Below are 16,983 nucleotides of genomic sequence, written 5' to 3'. Positions count from 1 at the left end.
TGATTTTGAACATATTTTGTGCATTCAGCTGTTCTGGATTACAATTATATTCTCCTTTAGATCAAATTGAACATTGATAAAGCTCCATCAATGATAAAATGGTGTAACTATCATTCATATTCCTTTTTTTTTTTAGAGCATAATAAAGTTATACTTCAAATATACAAAAAAAGAAAGAAAAGGCTACTACAATAATTCAGGCAAAAGGTCTACATACTTGGATGGTAACTCTATGAGTAAAGAATGGGTTGAGAGTAATGATGGAAGACTCTCCCTGCCCCACTTACTTATCTCTGTCTTTTAGTTCCTGACTTTGCTCATTCTTTTTTTGTCATTCTTCTCTAAGAAACCTCTACTAAATCCCTATATTGCTAATTCCTTCCCTGTATGGAATATCTCCAAACTAACCTTTTTTTTTTTTTTTTTTTTTTTTTTTGCTGAGGCAATTGGGGTTAAGTGACTTGCCCAGGGTCACACAGTCAGGAAGTGTTACGTGTCTGAGACCAGATTTGAACTTAGGTCCTCCTGACTTCAGGGCTGGGGCTCTATCCTGTGGATATCTTATCCACCCATAGTTGTTTGTATGTTTGTTTCCCATAACAGCTTATTACGCTTTTAGCTCCTTGAGATCAAGGACTGTCTCTCGCCTTTCTTTGGTTCCCCAGTGCTTAGCACATAGTAAATACTTAATAAATGTTACCTTGACTTGAAGAAATGGAAATTTCAAGTTTAGGTAACTGATTAACTGATTAGATATACAAGTTAAAGAAAGGGAGGAGTTGGGGGTGATCCCAAGATTCTGGCAAGTTGGGAAGAGAAATCAGTTGGAGGGCAGAGATAATGTCAAGGAGCCTCCCGCAATGGCCGCCTCAGGGGCATCAGCCACAACCACCAAGCACCTTCCCCAGCTACAGTGTCAGGCCCCTTAACTGTGGAACTCTTACATCTGCAGAGGTAGGAGGGGGCCCCATACCTGGGCGGCCTCATTCTGTCTGTCTCACCCAGAAGTCCGTTACCTCCCCAGGACATGGGCCCTTTACCATGTGCCCTGATGCCTTACATGGATCTACCTCTTTCCCCCACATCTTTTCATCTGGGTCTGTAGAAAAGCTTTTTAGTTTCATGTAATTGAAGTTAGGTGATTTGCTTCTCCTCTTCTAATTCTTTTAAAAGTATGATTTTTAATATTAAGGTCATTTATCAACTTGGAATCTGCTGTGAAATATGTATAATATTCTGGTCTCATCTTAAATTCTGCCAGACTTCTCAGTTTTCCAGTTTTTTTTTTTTTAAATCAAATAAGGAAGTTTTTCCTCCTTGTTAACTTATAAATTATTTTCCACTTTATCAAAATAGATTTTCTACTGGATTACCATACCATCATTTCTGATTTTCCCTGATCTATTTTTTTTTAACCAATACCCGATGAACCATTACCCACCATTTCTGTAGGGGGCGTGTCACTAGGTTCTAGCCATAAAGCTCCAGACCTACTTCTTCCCTGTTATCTTCATCCTTGTCTTGTGTACATTTACTTAGAAAGAAGCTTATTACAGGTTTCTCTGTTGTCCCTCTGTTGCTATTTCTGCTGCATTTGTTCATTGCTCCCACATTTACGATGTCTGGGGTATTTACAGAAGCAAATAATTTCTTCAAGACTCATTTTCCAAGAATGTTTTATACACCTTCTTACTACTGAATGTAATTCGCCCCCCCCCCCCCATTTATGGTTAAGTTCCAATTTGCAGAGTAGGTTACCCTGAGCTGCATCCTATTCCTTTTGGAAGATACTATATAATTCCTTCTTGCATTTTCTGGTGAATACAAAATAGTCTTTTTTATTTGAATTTTCTTACCTCTATATTTGAAAGTCTTTCTCCTGGATCACTTTCAGAACTTACTGTTGACTGAAATGAATTTTTCAATTTAACCAACATATGTCTTGCAATTTGCCACTTTAGTTTTGAGTTTTTTGTTTGTCTTTTTTCTAGAGGAAATTAATTTCTAAGAATTATTTCCATTGGTATCTATGTTCAGAAATTTTAGACAGTTTTCTTTCATTATAACTTCCATTATTATGTTAGGGTATTTGATGTGATGTTTCTCTGGGAAACCTAGGATCCTTAGGTGGTCTCCATACATCAGTCTCTTCAAGATCAGCATACCTACCTTAGAGATCTTACTTTCTTTATTGTTATTGGTTTTTGCTTCTCTTCTTCCAGATTGACCTTCATTTCTGTGTTCTGACTTTCTTAATTCATTGTTCTTTCATTTCCTTAGTGAGACTTGCACCGTTGATTCAAGTTTTTCTATTCTATCAATTATTTTTGTTGTGCAGTCAAAATTTTGCTCTCATTATTTTCATTTTTATTTTAAACCACTTTGAAACAGTATGCTGTACTTTCATGTTTTCAAATTCCAAAGGATCCTCTTCATGAAGTTTTGAATGCTTCCCTTTGTTTTGTAGTATATAATCACAGAAGCTTTAACTCACTAATTAGCTGATCTGAAAGAACTATTTCCTTTTACTCTGTTTTCCCTATTGACATCTCCTTATCTTCAAAGTCTGATTTCTTCTTTTCCTGAAATTTTTGATAATTCCAATCTTTTCCCCCTCATTGCTCACTTTCTACTAATGCTACATTCCCTGGGCTGGATCTCAAAGCACCTATGTCTTTTTTTCTTTATTTATTAAAGCTTTTATATTTTCAAAATATATGCAGGATAATTTTTCAACATTAACCCTTGCAAAGCTTTGTTTTCCAATTTTTCCCCCTCCCTGAGATGGCAAGTAATCCAATATACATTAAACTAGTAAAATTATATGTTAAATCTAATATATATATACATATTTATACAATTATCTTGCTACACAAGAAAAATCAGATCAAAAAGGAAAAAATAATAATAAAATGCAAGCAAACAACAACAAAAAGAGTGAGAATGCTAAGTTATGATCTACACTCAGTTCCCACAGTCCTCTCTCTGGGGTACAGATGGCTCTCTTCATCATAAGATAACTGGAACTGGCCTGAATCATCTATCTCATTGTTAAAAAGAGCCATATTCATCAGAATGGATCATCATATAATCTTCTTGTTGCCATGTACAAAAGGTCTCCTGATTCTGTTCATTTCTCCTTGCATCAGTTCATGTAAGTCTCTCCAGACCTCTCAGAAATCATCGTGCTGATCATTTCTTATAGAAAAATAATATTCATTCATATATAATAATTTATTCAGTCATTCTCCAACTGATGGGCATCCAATCAGTTTCCAGTTTCTAGCCACTACAAAAAGGGCTGCCACAAATATTTCTGCACATGTGGGTTCCTTTCCCTCCTTTAAGATCTCTTTGGGATATATAAGCCCAGTAGAAACACTGCTGGATCAAAGGGTATACACAGTTTTATAGCCCTTCGGGCATAGTTCCAAATTGCTTATAGAATGGTTGGATCGGTTCACAACTCCATCAACAATGAATATATATATAAATAAATGTCCCAGTTTTCCTATATCCCCTCCAACATTCATCATCTTTTCCTGTCATTTTAGACAAATCTAAGAGTACGTGTAACACATATGTCTTTATCCCAAGAAATTTCTGGAAGTACAGAACTTGCCCTGTAATGGATGCTAGGCTCTTTTCCTCAGGCTTAGTAACGTAAACATTTCCCTCCTTCCCACAACATACAATGGCCTGGTCCCATTCCCTCTGTTCATCAGTTCTCTCTGGCCCAGCAGAATGTGGCCAAAATAATAACACTATAGCCAAGGGTAATTTTTTTTTAATTTGACATATGGGTCTCCAAGGCTGTAGGAGGAAAGGACAGTTAGAATATGAAGTTGAATTCTATTTCAAGCTTAGAGATATCCTGTCCCTTTTGCTCTGGTTCTACTGTCCTATACTGTCCTATATTTGCAGCACAAAACACTGCTGTTGAACTGGTTACAGAGGCCCCAGGAAACTTTTGCAGCCTAAGGCCCTGGTCTATAGCACTGGAAAGAAGGAGAAAGAGGCTAGGGATATAGGGTTGGGTGTTGCAAGCCTGGGGGCCAGATCACAGGATCATGGGGGAAAAAAATAACTATTGGTCATGTGACCAAGAAGCAAACACCTTTTCTTTCTAACTGGGTCCTCCAAAGACTGAGCTAGTATGAATCTCTTATATATTACAGTAAACATAATTGTAGATAATACCAGGAAGTTTAAGCTGCCCCAAAACACAATCCATTTGCTTTGGCAATGAAGGAAAATGCAACATACTTCTTCATTGGCCTTCTGAATGTTTTGTGAGTTCTTTAATTCTCTAGAGACTTATACAGTTAGGAATAAAGTAAGAATTTTTTAAATTGAATTTTTTTTTTTGATTAACAAAAAATGATTTTCTTTCTCTCTCTTCTCTACCTATCCGTCTGCAAGAAAGAAGAAAAACAAAACTCCTGAAGTAAACATGCACAATGAAGCAAAACAGATTTCTGCATTGGCTCTATTCAAAAGTATCTCTCATTCTGCATCATGAGCCTATCATCTATCAGGAAGGTGGTGGGTGGGATGGCACCTCTCTGTTTTCTGAAATCATGGTGGGTCACTGCATTGATTAGAAGGATAAAGTAGAATTTCAGTAGATCGAACTAATTTTCATCATGAAATTATGATCAGGTCATGTCTACTGATTATTCCCAAGACTTGAGTTTGTGCTCAAGTAAAGAAAACTTAGCTGGGCATGCCTTAATTAGGCCACCCACATGTTGCTGAACTTCCTTAGAAAGACACCTTTCATTCCCCAAAAGATAAATAGTTAAAAGAGATGGACAAATAGTTATCAAAAGAATTATAAACTATCCACATGTGAAAGAATGCTCCAAATCACTAAAAGAAATGCAAACTGAAATAACACAAAAGTTTTATTTTACCTCCTGCAAACTGGCAAAGATCACAAAAGATGAGAAGTTGTAGAACACTAGAGCATTACTAGTGAAGATGTAAATCAGTACAACCACATGAGAAAGCAAAATTTGGAATGATGCAAGTAGCATGACTAAAATGTCCATACCCTTCAATCTTGAGATTCCACTACAAGATTTATACTCCAAGGAAACCATTGATAAGAAGAAAGTTACCATACAAATATACAGAAGTAAATGATCATAGTAATCTAGTGTATGACAAATCCAAAGAGTCAAGCTTTTGGGGCAACACACTATTCAGCTGGGAAAACTGAAAAGCAGTTTGGCAGAAACTAAGCATAGACCAATATCTCACAGCATATAACAAGATAAGTCAAATTGGGTAAATGACTTAAACACAATGGTTATAAAGTAAATTTGCTATTACTTTTGCTATAACACAGGGAAAATTTTGCCTGTCAGATCTATGGATAAGGAAAGAGTTTATGACCTAATAAGAAATAAACTAGACAATTTTGATTACATGAAATTTAAAAGTTTTGGCACAAACAAAACCAATGCAATGCAGCCAAAATTATAAGGAAAACAGGAAACTTGGGAAGGAAAGTTTTCTGCTAAAGGGCTAATTTCTCAAATAGATTGGGAAAAAAGCCAAATTAACAAAAAATATGAACTGTTCCCCAATTGATAAATGGTAAAAGGATATGAAAAGGCAGTTTTCAAAAGAAGAAATAAAAGTTCTCAATCATATGAAAAAATGCTCTAAAATCATTAATATTCAAGGAATGCAAATTAAAACAACTCTGAAGTTGTTTGATAACTTTACACCTATCATACTGGTTAACATGACAGTAAAGAAAAATAAGTACTGGAAGGGAGAACATAAAAAAAAAGGTATGTTAATAAATTGATGGTGGAATTATAAACCGGTCCAACCATTCTGGAGAACAATTTGGAACTATGCCCACAGGGCTATCAATACTAGGTCTAGATCTCAAAAAAAATTTAAGAAAAAGGAAGTACAAAAATATTTCTAGCCTCTTTTTGTGGTGGCAAAGAATTGATAAGTGAGGGGGATCCCCATCAACTAGAAAAGAACTGAGGTTGTGGTGTATGATTGTGATAGAATACTTTTGTGTTATAAAAAATGAGGAGAACATGCTTTTAGAAATACTGGGAAGACTTATGAACTGATGCAAAGTGAAGTAAACACTATCTTTTAAGGGAAATATTATAATGATCAATTGTGAAAAACTTAGCTACTATAATCAATACAATGATCAAAGATAACTCCAAAGGATTCATGATGAAAAATGCTATCTCACTGCAGAGAAAGAAGCAATGAATTGTGAGAGCAGATTGAAGCATATTTTTTTCACTATTTTTTCCCCCACATAGCTAATATGGAAATATGCTTTACATGACTTCACATGTGTAATTTGTATCACTTTGCTTGCCTTCTAAATGAATGAGGGAGGGCCTTGGAAGAGAACTCAGTACTCAGAATCAGAACTCAGTACTGAGGAAGAGGAACTCAGTATTTTAAAATACAAATGTTGAAAAATAAACATTAAAAAAAGAAAATCTCCCAAACCAAGATATTTATCTCAACATTTTTTATTGTAGGAGAGTATTGGAAACAAAGATGTCCTTTATTAAGAAATGGCTAACAGATTGTGATACAAAAATATAATGGAATATTCCTATGTTATAAGATAATAGTTTCAAACTCAAATAGAAACAGATTCCTATGGGCTGTATTTTGATTTAGAAAATAATAAACTAACATCATCTATCTTGTATTATATTTTATTTTGTTAAAACATTTCCCAATTTCATTTTAATCTAATTCAAGCTGTGAAGTCAATTATGATGAATAAAAGGCCAACATGCAAAGATTTTACATGATTTGATGCAGAGTAAATTAAGCAGAGCCAAGAAAACAATACAGACAAGAGTAAGACAATGTAAATGGAAAGACTACAAAATAATTACAAATGAATGCTATGAAATTGTAAAGAACAAGCATGATTCCAAAGAAAAAATATGAGAAGACCCCACTCCTTTGGAGAGGTGAGAGGTCTGTGGGTATGGTATAGGGTATATATTTTCAGTCTTTTTTGATGTACTGATCAGTTTTGTTGATTTTTTTCTTCTTTTTTTCTCTGTTTTTAAAAAATATTATTTAATTATGGTATTGCTCTCTGAGAAGGGGGTGGGAGATGGTGGGGGATACTGGAAGAAATTCTGGTAATATAAAAAATAAAAGATATCAGTACAGTTTATTTTTAAAAATATTTCTTTCATAATGATATTGCCCTGGTTCAAATATATATGATCTACAGCCTACCACATCAAGTGTAAATGTATTTGCCTTTGTTCCAAATTCCCAAAATCAAAATGAGGCCAGAGGCAAAGTGATCTGAAGGTCTAATCCTTGGAAATCAGTTTTGGGCAGCTACTTACATTTCTAGTCAGTCATGGGCTAAGGGGTATTAAAAGAAATGAGCAGATTTTAATGCAGATTTAATTCCTTGAAATATAATACTCTGAAAGGAATATAAAGAACTTTCTTTGAACACATAGTTCTGAGACCAAATAGTCATGAACATCTGAGGTCTTTTCCTTTAATACAAAGAAGTGGTAAGAATGAGAGAATGAAAATTATGAGATTTGGATTCCAGTTCCAACTCTGCTACAAATTCTGGGACCTTGACAAATCTGTGAAAAATATCCTTAAAATGAGAGGTTAAGACAATGGTGACAATTTGAGAATTGGAGTAAGAGGAGATGAAGGAATGGTGATAGGAAGTGAGAAGAAAGATAAGAACTGAAGCAGAAAGAGGATAATTCAAGGAGGAAACTCCCAGTTCTAAGATCCTGGAGGTTAAACTAAATATTTTCTTTTAATTTTTTTTCTCAAATGTTTTCTGTATTAGATTAAGCAGAAACAATAACAAAACTAAGCCCTAGGATAACTGGTAGCTTTATGCAGTATGCAAATTCCTACCATTCTCATGCAGGTAGTGAGTATGTTATAAATATTTGCACCTAATTTATTTTCTGTTGTTCTACCTTACTTACATGTTTTATGCTAAGGATTTCCACTGGACCCTCTGCTGTTATATTTAGCTATAATTTTTCCTGTTAACAGAAATTTAAAGGATCATTCAACCCTCTAAGAAATAGCTATTGTTCCTGGAATATAAAAATGTTTTAAACTGAAATGTCTATTTGTTCTATGTTATAAACTTATTTATATGACATTTAAGTTGGATCCTAATATTCCAGTGAATGATACATATTGTAGGACTCTGCTCCAAGCAATTATCTCTCTATAACTCTCTATATAAAAGTGCATTTTCAGAATTATGCTGAAATAGGAAAAGTTTTTATGGACAATCTACGTGTTGTATACCAAAGGATCTAACAACCTAAAAGTAGGCCCTTTTGATGCCTGAGAAAGCAGTAGACAATGGGCCATTTGGTTTCCAAATTGTGACTGAAATTTCTAGCTAGTAAGTTAGAATTCAATTCCTTCTACTTTGTAGCCAGAACCTTTCCTAAAGAGTTCCTTATTAAGAAGAGTACAATTTAAAATTTTATATCATTTCAATCATGTAATGGTTTCCCCAATAACATTACATGAAACTCAACATCCTCTTTCTCTCCCCCTAAACACAAATGCCTGCTTGCTATTTTGATAAGAATGCTTATAACTTGTTTGCAGTCAACAAACTACAAATGGCCACATAATAAAGCTTTCATATGGCTAAAAATAAAGTATGAAACAAAACATACCTGTGTTAGAAGCATGAAAGCATTATCAGCACGGAGATTTTTCTTTAGAAATTCCACACAGTGTGCCTCAAGAGCAGGAACAGCATATTTTTTAGCTGTATAAAGTGTGGTCATAACAGTCTCTGGTCCAATCTGAACTTCATCAGAATAAAGAAATCTGAAAGACAAAACATCATAGGTCCAAGTGAAATAAAACCTGATTTAACCAACAAACACTAAAATACCTATCATGTAACAAGGACTATCCCTGAAGAAATACAATACCCGCCTTCAGAGAGCTTACATTTTTTGGAGATGGTACAACATTCCAAGATAAAAGAGTTATACAGTAAAGGTATATCACTACCAACAGTTTGTCAGGGAAAGGAAGGTGGCGTGAATGAAACCAGGGATTCATGAAGTAGGAGAAATAAAGGAAAGTGTTCTGATAGTGAGGAAAGATTGTGTAAACCTAAGCAACAAAATATCGCATATAAGGAAAGCAAAGAGGCCAGACCACAGATTACTGTGTCAAACTGTAAAGAAGTGGTTCTCAAACTTTTGTTTTCAGTATCTTTATCCTATTAAAAATTATTGAGGATCTCTCCAAAACGTTTTTGTTTATCTGGGTTATATTTATAGACATTTACCATATTGGAAATAAAAACTATTTTTGAATTTGTAGACCCTCTAAAAGGGTTTCAGAGATCCCCATATGGCCCGCGGGCCAGATGCAGCAGCTGAGGACGATTATCCCCCCTCACCCAGGGGTATGAAATGTCTTTATTTAAAGGCCCACAAAACAAAATTTTTGTTTTTACTGTAGTCTGGCCCTCCAACAATCTGAGGGACAGTGAACTGGCCCCCTATTTAAAAAGTGTGAGAATCCCTGCTCTAGACCATACTTTGAGAACCACTGCTGTAAAGGAATCCCAACGCCAGACAAGTGAGTTACTCCAGAGGCATCGGGCAGCCAGTGCCGGTTCTTCAGCAGAGACTGCCTTGCCCACATCCTAAGCTGCAGAAAGACTTTGGCAGCTGTGCCCTTTTCTATTAGAATGCAGAGACCCTCACTTTTGTATTTTATTCACCAGAGCCTAACAAGTTCCTAGAACTTAGTAAACTACATTCAGCAGAAATAGTTCAGTGAGGAAAAGAAGGGGCAGTTTCAGTCACTCAACAAGCTTTATAAAGTGCTTATTGTATGTGGGGCACCGGGGTATGTGTTAGGGATGAAAAACAAAGCAAAAACAGTCCTAGTCCTCCTTAAGCTTCACCAAATGTCGGGGTTTGGTCAAGTAATGAAGTCACAATGATCTCTTTGGCAAAAGACAGGCTGGTTTACAAAGAGGAAGTTACAGACCCCAGGAGTGGTAAATATGACACTTTAGGTTTGGGAGAGCATACACTTAGCAAGGAAGATTAACAATAAGGGAAAAGTTTCCTCATGGAACACACAATTAACCAAGAGAAAGGGAATCCTCCATCAGATGGGAGGGAGGCCACATCCACAGAGGAGTGTAGCCCCTAAAAGAATTAGCTATAAGGAAGAAAAAGATACCCGAGGCTTGGGGGAGGGGATAAGAGGAGGCAGACTTCCAGGGGAGCTAATCCGAAAGGAATTCAGCTAAGATGGCATGGGCCAGGGACAGATTCATAGGGGAAATTTCATCCCAGGGGTTTGACATACGATTGGATACTGTAAGCTGGTGTTTCCCAAGACCTCCGCAAGGGTGGACCTGGTAAGGCTGAGCAGATCCCCATCAGCATCTTCCCTACTTGCCTCAGGGAATATTATAATCTTATCAGTATTTCTGATTTTCTCAGCCAATCCCACCTAGTGACCCAGGACCACCTCATTGACAGGAGACAGCTATAAATAAAATAATACAGAGCTCACTTAAAATGGAAGGCATTAGTAAGTTGGGAAGACCAGGAAAAGGTTTAAGATGAAAGATGCATTTCATTTTATACACATCAAGTTTGAAATACAGAAATGTCTTACTGTGAGTTGATGATTTCAATCTGGAGTTTAGGAAAAGGATGCCTGATGACCACCAAGAAAGTAAATAAAGAGAAGTTGGGGGCAGCTAGGTAGCGCAGTGGATTGAGCACCAGCCTAGAAGTCAGGAGGACCTGAGTTCAAATGTGATTTCAGACACTTAACACTTTCTACCTCTGTGAGTCTGGGCAAATCACTTAACCCCAATTGCCTCAGCAAAAAAAAAAAAAAAAAAAAAAAAAAAAAAAAAAGAGAGAGAAGTCCAGGAATAGATACCTGGAGTGACACCCACATTTCACCCACAGTGGATAGGACATATCCATATCTTATAGAGAAGTAGAAGAAGAAGTCTGATCAACATTGGAAGAAGATCGAGAGACAATGGTATTACAAAATCTGGGGGGAAACATGGTTAATAAACAGTGTCAACAACTATAGAGAAGTTAATTATGAGGGGGAAAAATCTTAGCTTTAGCAATTAAGATATTGGTAATTTCAGCAATTTCAGGAAAGGAAGAAAGGAAGAGGGAGGAAAAGGAAAGAAAGATGAAGGGAAAGAAGGAGGATGATCAGAAGGAAAGAGAGAGTGTGGCAAGGAGGAGAAGGAAGAATTTATTAAGTGATTGCTTATTATGCGCAGTGCTCTTTGTAAATAAGATAAACACAAGCAAAAAGAAAGAAAACCCCTGCCCTTAAGGAACACATGAAAGGAAAAAAAGACAAGCCAGTGGGGGAGGGCATCTTCCACAAGACAGAGATCTCAGGAGGAACTCACCAATGGGGAAAGGTACAGGCCTTGAGAAGGCACATTCCAGGACGAGAAAGGCAGAGTGGACTGTTTCTGAACAGGGGAGGCCCCAGGTTCTGAGGAAAGCTCCAGGATGAGCCAGGAGGAGAGCAAGCATGTTTTTTAAATCCATGCTTTTGACTCTAGGGTGAGGAAGAAAAAGAAGGCAGATGGGCCTAGAACCTTCCACACAGTGGAGGCTCCTTCAGAGAGTGGGAAGGAATGAATGACTTATCCTAGCACCTTAACGGGAAAGACAGAGAATAGGACAACAGCTTGAAGGGATTAGCAGGGCCAGTTGACATTTTTTTTTTTTTTTTTAAGAGAATGTAAGACGCCTAGACACCTTTATTGCAGCACAAAAGAAGTCAGTGTATAAGGAGAAAGTGAGTATTAGAGAGGAAGACAGGATGATTAATCTGGGCAAATTCCCAGAAGCAAATGGAAGGGGATGGGATTAAAGGCCTAATAAGTAGAGGAGAAGGACTTAACAAAGAGAAAAGCAACCTCTTTCCTGAAGCAAAGGAGAAGGGACAGGGAGATGATAAAGAACAATTTTGAGGTATAATAGTGGAAAGAAGTGCTGGCTAATTTCTGAGTAGAGTATGAGGTGATATTGCCTGATGGGAGAGTTGCAGGGAAAAGGGCTGCACAGCTGTCTAAAAAGAAAAGTCACCATTCTGGCACAGCTGCTGTGATGACTGCAACAGAGAATGACTTGCGTAAGAACAGGAATGCTGTACAATTGCATCCACTCAACTGAGGTGCGTAACTTCCTCCAGTAACAACACAGAGGTAGGAATAAAAAAAGTGGATTGAGATCACAAAGAATTGGAATTTGGCAAGGCATAAACAAGGAGACAAAAGGGCAGAAGATCTGGGAGAAGATGATATTACAGTAAAGTGTACAATATAATAAAGTATAAGATCAAGATTCCAGATAAGGAGAATGAGGTCAAAATAGGCAATGGACTCGGCAAAGAGAGTTGGAGTACCTGCAAGTCAAAAGAAAGACCAAGAATAGCTTTAGAAGTGAGACAGAGGAAAAATAAATGAGCAGGGGTCAGAGAGAAGAACTCAGAATCCTGGCTTACATAGTTCAAACTTTTATGGACGACTGAAATCGAGAGTCTGACCATCTTTGTGTGCAAGTGAAGTACACAGAATAACTAACCACACCTGATGACAAGAAACCACAGAATTCTCTTTAAAAAAAAAAAAAGTGGCAATGAATAATATCACTGGTGTTAAAGAGGTAAAGTTGATATAATAGGTCATGTAATATAAAAAACTGTTTAGAATGATAAAATTATTTTGTTTTCTTTTTTAAAACAGTAGTTCATTTTTTCAAATACATACAAAGACAGTTTTCAACATTCACCTTGTAAAACTTGGTGTTCTGAATTTTTCTCCCTCTTTCTCCCTTCACCTTTCCATGGGACAGCAAGCAATCCAATATAGGTTAAATATATATAATTCTTCTGAACGTATTTAAATTTTTAAATAACTAAATTAAAAATATTAATCTTCTACATTTGTGCAATTTACAAAGCCCTTTTATATTCATAATTTCATTTTAGTTACCAAAAACAAAACAACCTGTGGCATAAGGAGAACATGTATAAGCATGATCAATTTACAGATTTAAAGAAAACTGAGGTTCAGTAATAGGTAGCATAATGACTTTATATCTTAAGGCTTCAACTTTAAAGAGTAGATTACTCCTAATAAAGCAAGAGGGTTTTTTTAAAAATCCATAGTATTATAATATTTTCCAATTACATAGTTTTCAACATTCATTTTTGTAAGATTCTGAGTTCCAATTTTTTTCTCCCTTCTTCTTTAACCTTCCCCCCTCCCCAGGACAGCAAGCAATCTTTTTATAGATTATACATGTACATTTTTGGCATATTTCCACATTTGTCATGTTGTGAAAAAAAAATCAGAGAACAAAAGAGAAAAGCCATGAGAACAAAAAGTAAACAAACAAAAAGTGAAAATAATATGCTTCAATCCGCATTCAGTCTCTCTAGATGCAGATGGCATTATAAGCTAAGTCTATCATAATTGATCATTATATAATCTTGCTGTTACTGTGTTCTGGTTCTGCTCACTCTACTCATCAGTTCATGTCTTTCCAGGAAAAGCAACAGTTCTTAAATCTTTTTTGTATCATGGATCCCTTTCTCAGAATGACTTCAAATATATAAAACAAAGTACGTAAGATTATTTTTAAAAGCCTATACTGAAATACTGTGTGTGTGTGTGTGTGTAAGTAAATGCAAACAAACAAATTCACATGGGGATACATTAATAACTTTTATGTTAGGTAGACTTATTCAAAGTCAAATGTCAAGTGATGAAACAGGATTTATTCCAAGGTTTTCTGACTCAGAATGATGTAACAGAAGGAGCTTCAAGCCTGATGATCAGGATAAATTCTAAGTAATGGTTCAACAAGTTACTATTTTTGTAATTTGGAGCAAGCCACAGAATCAGAGTAGTAAAGGAACCCAGAGGTCACCTAGAGCAACTTATACCTAAAGAGAGAAAGCCTCCAACAAATGATCATTGAGCCTCAATTTGAAGACCTTTAGTGACAGAGAAGACTATGACATCCAGACGTGGCCCACTGCCCTTTGACATTGTTCTAATTGTAAAAAAAGAACAAACAAATCTACCAAACTCTCTAACTTTTCAGTTTTTCCAGTTCTCCCTTTGGGGCCATATTCAGCAAGTCTAAAGCATCTTACACACAACAGCTCATTAGATAATAAAACTGCTAATCTCTGGGTTCAATATTTCTGATTTCTTCAAAGTCACTTGACAAAATCTATCATGTTTTCTTTGTGGTCAATATATGGGCAACTTAGACGTATTCAGGACTGGTTGATGGCAGCATGGTCTCTAATAACCTCACAACGCTGACCACCCTTCTCTGGACATTCTCCAGCTTTGCAGTATCCTTCATAAAATATAGTGCCCAAAACCACACATATTCTGTATGTGGTCTGACCAGGACAAAAGAGACTAGAAAACTTCTCTTGCTCTGGAAATTAAGAATTTCTCAATGGAGGTTCAGATCATGGTAGCTTTTGGGATTGGTCTGTTACATTATTGACACCTATTGAGTTTAAAATCTCCGTTCCCCTAAAACTTTTTTATAAGAGCCACTAGTTTGTTCAAACCACACATAATCTACACTATATTTCTAAAACTGATTCTTTTAACCCAAGATTAAAACTTCAAATTTACTTTTATTAAATGTCATCTTAGTAGATTTGGCCAGTTAAAATAACTTAGGGAGACTCTCTGGGACCCAGGTTGCTCTCCATTGTGCTAACTTTATTTCCTGCTTCACTGCTTCACATCATCATCTGAAACGTGATAATTATTTGTCATAAGATCAGAGAATCCTAGTTCTAGAACTAAAAGAGACTTTAGAGGACATTTAATCAGATCTCTTCAATGTACAGTTGAGAAAACTAACTCAGGGAATTTAATTGACCAAAATCTTATAGGTAATATACAGCAGAGAAGGAAATATGAACCCTAGCTTCCTGATTCTAAAGACTGTGTTTTTCTCTAAATGAACCTACATCACATAGATCTCTGCTTTTATCCGATTCACAGAAGAAAAATGACAAATAATAAAGGGCTGTGATCAGATCCCAGGACCTCTATCCTCCAAGTTGAAGTCACTCTGTTAAAAATTCTTTTTTGGATCCAGTCACTCAACCAGGCCTCAATATACCCAAGTAGCCCATATTTTGATCACAAAGATAACATGAGCAATTTTGTCAAATGGCTTACTGAAATAAAGGTGTATGCTATGACATTCCTCATTTCAGTCCATAACAAAACAAATGAGACTTGTCTGACATGACCTTTTCTTGGGGGCAATTTAGTATAGCAGATTAAGAGGATCTGGGTTAAAATCTTTCTTACTAGCTATACTTATAATGTTGTATGACCCTTGACAAGTCACTTCATATCAGTTGGCCTTGGTTTCATTTGTAGAACAGGGATAATAATGGCACCCAACTTGCAGATTTGTTGTGAAGACAAATAATAAATGTAAAATACATTATGAACCTTCTCAGGAATCACTGGATTCGAGAGAACCTTATACATGTTAACTGCTGTTATTATCATTACTGCTATTGACAAAGCTACACTGGCTCTTACTACTTCTTTTTTTAAATGTTCACAATCATTCGAATGATTTATGATCTTATCACTGTGAGCATTCCCTCTAATTATGAAGATGGTACTCAACCATGCAGGTTGATCCTGTACCACTCCTGCCTATATCTTCTCCTAGAATCTGCCACAAGGGGAGGGAGAAGTGTCCACCCAACATGCTGGGAGTCTTCACTGCATTCTCTTAACACTACCATGAGATCAATGGAACACATGGCTCTCAATTATTCTTTGCTCTAAGCTCCAAGTATGCTTAAAAAGATACTTCATCTTTTTAAAAATCACATTTCTTTAGTGATATCTTTTATAAAATTTTGACAATAATTCCTAGTTTATTATGTCATTACTCAAGCCTGACAATAACCCATTGGGTGATCCTCAACTTTGATTCTTCAAAGACTGTAGAACTCTATAACTTAACAGTCATCTGTCAAATGGAATGATTTTTTAAAAAAGATTAAATGTCATGACTTAATATGGAAATATGGTTAAAATGATTATATATTTATAACCTATATCAGATTATACATTTATAACCTATATGCTAACTATCTTGGAAAAGGGGGAAGGAGGAAAAAAAATTTGGAACTTAAACTCTAACAAAAAATGAATGTTGAAAATTACAATTATAATTGGAAAAATAAAATACTAATGAAATTTAAAACAAAAGTAAATGAAAAAAGATGAAATTCTGTTTTAATCTAAAAAAAAAAGAAAAATGTTCACAAACTATCTCAATAACATTCTGAAATTATGAAATTCTGTCAAAAGTTGATATCAAGAGTTCTTTCCTTTGGTGAAAAACTAAGAGACTTTCCCTTCCCCAATCATCTTCTTTTTTTTTTTTTTAATTTTTTTTTTTTATTATAGCTTTTTATTTACAAGATATATGCACGGGTAATTTTTCAGCATTGACAACTGCAAAACCTTTTGTTCCAACTTTTCCCCTCCTTCCCCACACCCCTTCCCCCAGATGGCAGGTTGACCAATACATGTTAAATATGTTGAAGTATAAGTTAAATACAATATATATATATATATATATATATATATATATATATATCCATACAATTATTTTGCTGTACAAAAAGAATCGGACTTTGAAATAGTGTACAATTAGCCTGTGAAGGTAATCAAAAATGCAGGTGGACAAAAATATAGGGATTGGGAATTCTATGTAGTGGTTCATAGTTATCTCCCAGAGTTCTTTCGCTGGGTGTAGCTGGTTCAGTTCATTAATGCTCTACTGGAACTGATTTGGTTCATCTCATTGTTGAAGAGGGCCAGGTCCATCAGAATTG

General features: G+C 35.7%; 1 protein-coding gene across 1 annotated transcript in view; it reads right to left on the bottom strand.

Annotated features, from left to right (window-relative positions):
* The window catches only part of BTBD2 (BTB domain containing 2), a 61,293-nt gene that overhangs the window by 13,590 nt on the left and 30,720 nt on the right, over nucleotides 1-16,983 (bottom strand). Inside the window, exon 3 of the mRNA XM_023496848.2 lies at nucleotides 8,712-8,868. Within this exon, the coding sequence (XP_023352616.2) occupies nucleotides 8,712-8,868 (157 nt within the window). The remainder of the gene's footprint in view (nucleotides 1-8,711; nucleotides 8,869-16,983) is intronic.

This window comes from Sarcophilus harrisii, chromosome 1, assembly GCF_902635505.1.
Source record: "Sarcophilus harrisii chromosome 1, mSarHar1.11, whole genome shotgun sequence".
Taxonomy (NCBI): domain Eukaryota; kingdom Metazoa; phylum Chordata; class Mammalia; order Dasyuromorphia; family Dasyuridae; genus Sarcophilus; species Sarcophilus harrisii.
The sequence above is the reverse complement of the archived record's forward strand: the minus strand, read 5'-3'. Positions and strand labels throughout refer to the sequence as shown.